Here is an 8,661-nt window from a genome sequence, read left to right as displayed (position 1 = left end):
CTGGCGAGGTGGGGGGAGGGGACCGAGGGTAGTTTGCTGAGCAACGGAGCAGCCAAATCTTCGCTAACACGCATACACGCCCCGCCGCCTGCAAAAAGGGAAAGGGAGGGGGGAGAGTGGAGCCAAAGCCCCTCCTCCCTCCCGTCCTCTCCCCCTTTTCCCCGCCCTCGGAAAGCCCCGAGCCAATCAACTCGTCGCTTCCCACTTTGACAGGCAGCGAGGTCCCCGCCTCCTTTGACGTCCCCAGCAGGATTTGCATGAGTTGCGCCGCTGCGAAAGGCTGCAAGCTCAGTCGTCTGGAAAAGGCGAAGCGCGACGGCCGGGGAGAGTCGTCTGTCTTTGCGGGACGCAAGACCCTCCGGTGTTCCCCGTTCCCCCTTCCTCGGGATCGCGTCCTCTCCCACCCCCACCACGAGAACGATTCCACAAAAAATGGAGCTGCCGGCGGTGGGGGAGCACGTCTTCGCGGTGGAAAGCATCGAAAAGCAGCGAATGCGGAAGGTGAGCCGCCAGCCCAGCCTTGGAAGCTGAAGGGGTGGAAACTGGAGAGCCGCCGAAGGGACGTTGAGGAAAAGCCTCCCCGAGATCTCTCTCTCTCCGGATCCTGACATATACATATATATTTATCCTTCTTCTCTTTGCAGGGCCGAGCGGAATACCTCGTCAAATGGAGGGGATGGTCCTCTAAGTAAGTCCCGGGAAGGGAATCGGCCACTGTGGAAAAGGACCCGGCGTCCTTAAAACGCGGGATCCGATGTCGGATCCAGCCGCCGCGGGTATTCTGCCTTGCTCCAGCAACCTCAAAAGTGCCTTCATTTTTAAATACTGTATACCCAGTATATACAGGAGTTAAAAAGGGAGGACTCATTAATTGGGGAGGCGGCCAAATAGAGGCCCTCTGTTTGTTTGTGTGTGTGTGTGTGTGTGTGTGTGTGTGTGTGTGTATGTGTGTGCAGAGCCTGCAGTTCGGGGGGAGGAAGGCAAGGCGGACTGATGTGCAGCAGTTGCAGAAAATGGCTCCTTTCCCTTGGAAAGCAGGCTCCATATTGCAGAACCGAGCAGCCCCGGAGATCGGGGGGGGGGGGGGGAGAGGAGAAAACCCATTAAAAAAGAAAAATCCACCCATGCTTGAAATCCTTGAATCTGCTCGGGATGAAGAGGGCGGCGAAAGGCGATCCCTGTCACCCGGGTGCTGTCCTGCTGGCAAAGTGAAGCTTGCACATTTCAAACCGGAGCCAAATCCTCCGCTTGGGCTACTTTTGGGGGGGGGGCTGGATCGAAGGAGTTGAAAATGAGCTGAGGGGGGGAGGGTTCCAAGCCCGAAATGATGGGAGCCGGGATGGGGGGGGGGGGAGCAGGATGACGAGGAAGGGGCCGTCAGATTTAGAAATAGCGGAGGGAGGGATAAGCCTGGGAGTCTTTTGGCCGGCTCCCTCAGGGAATCGGCGGGGCTTTGAACCCCCTCCTCTGTAATATGCATGGAATTCCTCTGGAATAATAACTGGGCTAAATAAACAGATCGGCATAGCCTCCCTCTCTCTCTCTCTCCCGCCAAACGACCCCTCCCCCTCCTCCGGTTAGCGCCAGTCCTGAATGCGCAGTTTTGAAACGGGTCCTAGAAAGCGTGTGTGTGTGTGTGTGTGTGATGGCTATTGCAGCCAGCTTCTAAAATGGCCCCACGCCGCCCGCCCGGAGAGGGGCTCCCTTTCCCAAATAGCGCTGCATGAATAGGGGTATTGTGAATGTTTTGAAAATCCTGCCACCAATCATGCCGTGTCTTCATCTTTTGCAAGATATAACACGTGGGAGCCGGAGGAAAATATCCTGGATCCCAGGCTGCTGATCGCTTTTCAAAACAGGTGAGTTTGCTTTGGCGTTACTGACGCGTGTTTGTGTGTGTGTGTATAAGTCTGCCCCGATCGGGCTTCTCCGGAGGAGGAAGCCTCCGAAGTAGTCGCTCCTTGCAGCGGGGTGGGTGGGTAGACATGGCTGTGGAAGAAAACGCCCCCCCCCGTTTTGGCTGTGCAGGGCAGGTCGGCGGGAGCGTGGCGACCCTTGGGCAAGCCGCGCTGCACGGTTGCGGAACTTCGGGGTTGGAACCCCTTCGCTGCGTGGCGGGACTTCCTTTTTGCAGCGCGAAGTTGCCTGGCTCGGAGCTCGTTGCTGGGCTTGTGGCGCCTGCACGTGACGGAAGGGAGCGGCGGCGGGGTGTGCGCAGCCTGCTGCTTCTGCAGGGTTTTTTTTTTTTTTGCCGGGGTAGAATCGCGACTGCAAAAAGTGCCCGCGCGAGAGCCCCCTCCTCTCGCCCAGTCTCGGTGACAGCTCGCAAAAAAAAATAAAATGGCATGCATGCCGGGCGGGGCCTGGGGAAGCATCGCGAAGGTTGAAGGGCTGGGTTATGCACGCGCAAACACACACCACACACATATCACATGCACACACAACCACCCCCGCTGTGCGCGTGCCTGATTTTCTGCAGGATCTTGACCTCGAAGCAAATACCCTCTTCGGGCCTTGAGGGAAAGGCTACTGTGTCGTCTTGCTCTTGCCCTTTTCTACAGCTCCTAAAATGCGGCCTGTTTGTTCTGCCTGAGGAGAGGCTCCGACCTAACCTTATTTCTCTCGGAATTCCTAACGGGGGGGGGGGGGGCGTCGATAACCCTGAGTTGCAGGGAGCGAGGAGAACCTGCATCCCCTTGCGCGCCTTCGTTTCCCGCCCTTCAGTTTGTGGCGTCAGTTTGAGGCGCGCCGCCGCTGGTGGGCCGAGTTAAAGGCCGCACCTGGTCGGGGAAATGACCTTCCCTTCTCCCGGGTTCGGTGGATAATTTGGTTCCTTTGCCGTTAAGCGAGCCGGAGGGGAGGGGGGGAGCGGAATCCCCACCCTTCCCCATTGCCGGCGAATGAGCGGCCTCTGAGGCAGCGGGTGTGGAGAAGCCGCCTTATCATAGGAATCCTAATGAGGTGATTAGCATCCAGTGCAGCGCCTGCTGCAGCCGCCCTGCCAGTGCCTGGGTGGGAAGTTGGATGTTTGTTGCTGATAGTTCCTATAGCACTGCAGCCTGTTCTTCTTCAAAGCTTATCTGCTTTGCCATTTCCTGCAATCTATTGCATATGTGGTGTTTGGTACAAAATCTGGATTTGTCTTTTGGAGCCTTGCCTGCTTTCTTTTTCTTTTTAATATGACATCCTTGAGTACTGTTCTTCTAAATGTGACCCAGCTACACTGACCTCAAAAGTAAGTGCTGGTTTTGTTCTTGAATATGGGAGGCCACCAAAATACAGATTTTTGGAATTAGAGGAATGCCTCTTATGACAAAAGAATGAATGGGGGCAAAGAAGCGGAAGTGCAGAATAGTTTTTCATATTCTGAATAGTTTTATTTGGCTGGAAGCAGCTGTGTTTTCCAGGAGGTTTGAAGGGCTGCCTTGCACATCTGTAGCTTCTTTGCTTTCAAATAAAAGCTGGTTGTTTGGCTGAGGACATATCTGAAGCTGTAGAAGCTTCTTAGAACATGGACGTTTGGAGATATTTGTAAAGCAGCAGTATCATTAAACTCAAGAGTTTGTTGGCAGGTTCGGATTCAAATTTTTAACAAAATGGTAGCCAGTTTATAAACTGAGGTGCAGAGGCCTTCAGAAGAAGTTCTGGTTTCTGCTCAATTGAAATTTGAGCAGGTAGATGAATGGTTTGCAGGAATTTAAAATAGCTGAAATATAAATTGGCTCTTTTGGATGTCGGGGCAGCACTGATAGTATTCTGGGCATTATGGGAAGGAGAAAATTTTCAGGCTTGTCTGTGTCTTCCTAGATCTTAAAAGGTGCTTTTTTTTGGCTTGGTGATTCATCCTTGTATGGTGCATCCTTGTATGGTAGCTCATTTTTTTGGCTTGATGTATGATGATAATTTGCCCCCCCCCCCCCCCCAAATCTTGACTTTACACTTTCTGATCTGCCCATTTAATATGTGCTATCTGTATGTGAAAATACATAAGTGCCCCTCCCTTCCTGCTTGTTTCTGGATGTCATTGCTCTCTGTAGCACAGGCCCTTGAGGGAGCTATGCTTACTGACTGGTATTAATTCCTGTGACCTTTCAGTGTTTCCTCCGTGTTTCCTGTAGTCTCTTCCTGCTGCTCTGTTCTAAACACTCAGCGCGGTCCCATGTGTCTCCCCTTAAAAGACACAGCGATTCAGTGACGCTTATTCCCAGGAAGTCTGCCTAGGGATTGTCACTTTCATCTTCTGTCTGTATTAAAATAGCATGAAACAAACAGACTAAATAAATAAATATTTCTGAGGTCAAACATTTCTAATTGTATCTTTGTTGATATTATTCAGGGAGAGGCAAGAGCAACTTATGGGATACCGCAAGCGAGGACCAAAACCAAAGCCACTGGTAGTTCAGGTAAATTCAATCAATGCTGCTGCCTTTCTTTTCATCAGAGTAAAATGCAACAATCTATACTAAAAGTGAAAGTAAGTGACTCCTGAAGGTGGAATCTTGCTGAACAGGCTGACTTGGGTTTGGTTTTTTTTTAAAAAAAGTGAGGCTTTGTTAGTGACTAGTTTGTTTTCCTCCAATTAATTAATATTCCCTTCCTTTTCTAGTGCATATCCCAAGGGAGAGAATTTCATCTTAGTTTCATCATGTTCTCAGAGACCCATGTGCACACTTGCCTTGTTAACAATAAATGCCTTAGAAAGCCCTGTTCTACCCTTTTTTTTTTGTCCTGTACAACCAGCACACCTGCTAAGAGCAGTTTCAGAAGGCCTCAAGGCCATGCAAGCTCTTAACATGGCACAGTATTTGTCAGGCTTGGGCTGACTCTGGAAACTCCATAACTCTGTCTTCCAGATTTAAAAAGTTTCTGGGAAACAGCAGAAAGAAGCCTGCTGGCTACCACTCACCGGCTTGCCTTCTCTAAAAGAAATCCTTGCGGTTAGGAAGGACGATGGCTAGTTGGGCTGTAAGGATTAGCAAAGCAAAGGGCCAAGGAACAACTGGCCAGAGAAAAGGCATGCGGCTGCAATGGGTAGGATGTTTTGTTCATCGGTATTGCTGGCTGCTGCTTTTCCTTGGTTTATCACATTTGCTTCTTACGTAGTGTTTTTGCCTTTGTGCTTAAAGGGGTGATTGGGTGAAAGATTCCTTATATCCTCCACTCTCCTATCAGGGAAAGGTTACATGACTTTGTAAAGCCTTCTGAGCTGCCAAGCCAGATGTTTGTTCTGATCAGTTCCAGAAGCTTTTCTGAATTTCCTAATATATATATGTTTTTCCTCCTTGCTTACAGCTGCCGTCTTTTGCACGTCGCTCTAATATCCTCAGTGGCCTGCAGGACCCAGCCACGGAGAACAGGCCCAAGCTGGATCTCAACAGCTCGGGCAAAAGCCAGCAGCATCAGTACGAACTCAACAGCAAGAAGCACCACCAGTATCAGCCCAACAGCAAGGAGAGCAGCATCAAACACCAGTCGCACAGCAAAGGGAAGTACTACTATCAGCTGAACAGCAAAAAGCACCACCACTATCAGCCGGACCCCAAAATGTACGAACCTCACTACCAGCCTAACAACAAGGAGCCGCAGCAAGGACAGGCCTGCATGGAGCACAGCAAAAGCCCGTTGATGTCCCAGTCGGACAAGTGGTCCCATGGCCCCACAAAGACTTTGCTGAACCCCGTCAAGAGTTTGACTGGGGTTGAAGGAAAGAACGGGGCAGAGAAGAACCTCTCCAGTGGTACAGGGCCGCCAACACCATCCCCCCGGGAGGGCGTGACCAGCAACGGCATTGGTGACAAAATGAAAATTGTGAAGAACAAAAATAAGAATGGACGCATTGTCATTGTCATGAGCAAGTACATGGAGAATGGCATGCAGGCAGTAAAGATTAAATCCGGGGAGCACCCCAAGAAGCGGGTGGCCGAGGAGAGGACTACTAAGAGAGGGTCTGAGGAGAGGCAGGAGTCCTGGAAAAAACCCGGGGAGGAGAGGTGGCTGAATAATGGTCTCAGAGGGAAAGCTGGCACAGGGGTCAGTCAGCTTCCTTCTGAGCTAGAAAGCTCCCCTTCCAAGACGGTGGCCCCCAGCCAAGAACCGCCTGTTCCTGAGCAGCAACCCCTGCAGTTGACCACCAAACCCAACTTGGTTGCCTGGACCCTGGATCCTAGCCAGCCGGAGCAGACCTCCCCTACCCCAGGACTGAGCCCTTTGTCCAGTTATGGTGGCTCCCGGAAACGCTGCCTCTCTGAGCCCCACGGAGACAAGGAGAGTGGCAAGAAGCGCCTCACTTCCCGGAGCATCAGTGCCCCCACCTGCCTGAACTCTCCTGCCCCAGAAAAAATCGAGTCCCCGGCCTATCCCACCTCTCAGCCTGAGGTCATCCTGTTGGACTCTGACTTAGATGAGCCCATAGACTTGCGTTGCGTCAAGACTCGGGGGGACAGAGAGCTTGGCTTAGTGCAGGTGAAGCCAGAGATTGTGCCGGCGTCACCAGAACAGTCGGGGCCTGAGCCGGAAAAGCAGGTGGAGCACTTTGAAGTGGAGGAGGAAGAGGAGCCTGTGCAAGAGTTCAAGCCTTTTTTTGGGAATATAATAATTACGGATGTGACTGCAAACTGCCTGACAGTGACCTTTAAGGAATATGTGACGGTGTGAGGAGCTTAGGGGCAAGCTCTTCCTCCTGTGTTTCTCCCTAGGCAGCCTGGCTCCTCCCCCTAAGATACCGCTCTACCCAGAGAAACTCTATGGCACTGTGGAGCAGCAGCAAAGAGCAGGTCCTCTCGAGATCAAACACACACTTCGCTGCCTGGAATATGGGAGGGTTGGTGGGTGCAAGGTTTCCCCTCAGCCTTCCCGCAAGGCGCACTTGGCCTGCCAGAGTCTCGAGCATCAGGATGCATCGAGGGGTGCCGGCTCTCCAGTTAACTCACGGGAGAAGAGTTCTATAGTATTATATTTTAACAGTGCTAACTTGTTCAGTGGTTCATGCTCCCGTTTGTATGTGTTGTTGCTAAAAAATGTATTGTTTGAACTGAAGGCAGGCCTCCCCAGGCGGGTCATGCAATTATATTTATTTGTAGGTATTTATATAATGAAATATAAAAAGCCTAGATTTATGGAGTTCCCTAGAATGCCCTATATATATATATAATTATATTAAATACATATATATTATATATATATAAAAAGCTATATCAGAATATTTTCTTTCCTTCCCTTTTTAAAAGCCACTTCTCCTTTTGATTTCCTCGCTCCTTGTTTTTGTAAAACTGCAGGACCATCATTCATATATATATATATACACACACACAGAGTTGGTGTGTGCATATGTATGTATATATATGTGTGTGTACATACACACATGTATATGTATGTATGTATACATACATTTTTTTCCTATCTCAGTGTGCAACACCCCCCTAAAATAATCTAAAGCTATTATAGAAATTGCTGCTACTAGAAATGTCTAAACTATAAGCTTCCAATTATTATGAATTGCTTGAATGTAAATATTAAATGGTAATATGTGGAAAGTGCATTTGATGTTCTGCAGCTGGCCTAGGCCGGGATGGCAAAGGCTTGCTGTGAAGCAGGAGGGCCTCAGCCCCCCCCGACAGGCACCTTGGTGCCTTCAGAAACCAGAGGGAGGAGGAAGGTAAACTCTGTGTCATGCAGTCATTGCAAAGGTCTATAAACCTTTCAAAAAATGGCAGGTGGTGTGGAGTCCTTTTATTGAAACATTGGGGATCCTGAGGTCTGGCTGCAACACAGGGCAGTTCAAGTGGCCAGCCCGGTTGCTTGCTTTTCAAATGCAGGCAAGAGGGAGGCAATAACTTTGTGGTGCCGCAAACGGGACTTGGTGACACACACAGTTCTCTTGAGAGTCACTCAAAAGCTTGCAAATGATAGCTAAGCAGTTTTGCCCTGGCATGCTTTCTGAAACAGTGCAGGAGAAAGGGAGGAGCCACGCACATTTATTAGCACCCAAGCGGTGAGTACATAATGGCCTGGAACATGCTATTATCTTGGCCTTGGTAATAGAAAACATTTGGGTATCTTAAGAAGTCAGTTTTAATTTCTCAAGAAAGCTTAAAATGAACCATTGAGATGAAATGATAGTAAAAGGCTTCTTTCTCCACTGCCTGTGATGTCTAAGCATGATTTGTATGGAACGTGGTGGGTGTTCTGCCCTGTTAGGTTGGGGTGTGTACAGGAAGGTAAAGTTTACATCGGTAGCAATGACCAAATTATTCTAACTAGTTTTTCAACTGTACAGTCAACAGGATGCTTCTCACCATTAAGCAAACAATGCCTTTGCTTTCGCCTATCTTTGCATGCCATGCAGAGATAAAGGACATGGCACAGTTAGCGGGTAGTAAGCAGTAGCATTTGCTGCAAAGGTTATTGAGAAAGCCAAATAACAGCCTTCCTCAAAGAATGCGGTTGAGCTGTGGTAACCGAAACCCCTGGTTCAGAGGATGTTTCATAACCCCAAAGTAATATATCTCTTGTCTCTGAGAAATCAAAATTAACTGAAAAGAAACTCCCCTACCAGATGTCTCCAGGATAAGTCCTGAGCAGCAGAATGGAAGGTGCTAGCCTGGAGCTCAGCAAGTCGTTGGCTTCTCTAATTCAGCATCGTCAGTACCGGCAGGAAGGATG

At 49.7% G+C, this 8,661-nt stretch overlaps 1 protein-coding gene across 3 annotated transcripts; it reads left to right on the top strand.

Moving 5' to 3' along the window:
* The first annotated feature begins 250 nt into the window (after positions 1-250).
* CBX4 (chromobox 4) lies at positions 251-7,708 on the top strand. Of its 3 annotated transcripts, XM_070740177.1 has the most exons (5): positions 251-501; positions 645-688; positions 1,794-1,859; positions 4,337-4,403; positions 5,293-7,708. In XM_070740177.1, exons 1-5 carry the CDS (start codon positions 433-435, stop codon positions 6,652-6,654), a joined length of 1,608 nt encoding a protein of 535 aa, XP_070596278.1. In that variant the 5' UTR covers positions 251-432; the 3' UTR covers positions 6,655-7,708. The 3 variants fall into 3 exon arrangements, with proteins under 3 accessions (XP_070596278.1, XP_070596279.1, XP_070596280.1); XM_070740178.1 differs by lacking the exons at positions 251-501; positions 645-688; positions 1,794-1,859 and adding an exon at positions 2,727-2,961; XM_070740179.1 differs by lacking the exons at positions 251-501; positions 645-688; positions 1,794-1,859 and adding an exon at positions 2,995-3,235.
* The last annotated feature ends 953 nt before the right edge of the window (positions 7,709-8,661 follow it).

The sequence above is a fragment of the Erythrolamprus reginae genome, chromosome 2, assembly GCF_031021105.1.
Source record: "Erythrolamprus reginae isolate rEryReg1 chromosome 2, rEryReg1.hap1, whole genome shotgun sequence".
Classification (NCBI taxonomy): domain Eukaryota; kingdom Metazoa; phylum Chordata; class Lepidosauria; order Squamata; family Dipsadidae; genus Erythrolamprus; species Erythrolamprus reginae.
Note: the sequence above shows the minus strand (reverse complement) of the source record. Positions and strands in the feature narration are given on the sequence as shown.

Excerpts from the sequence above, each read along its gene's own strand:
- CBX4 (XM_070740177.1), top strand. The coding sequence starts at position 433 with ATGGAGCTGCCGGCGGTGGGGGAGCACGTCTTCGCGGTGGAAAGCATC. Across the intron at positions 502-644 it reads AAAAGCAGCGAATGCGGAAG|GGCCGAGCGGAATACCTCGT; the intron begins GTGAGCCGCCAG and ends TTCTCTTTGCAG. Across the intron at positions 4,404-5,292 it reads CAAAGCCACTGGTAGTTCAG|CTGCCGTCTTTTGCACGTCG; the intron begins GTAAATTCAATC and ends CCTTGCTTACAG.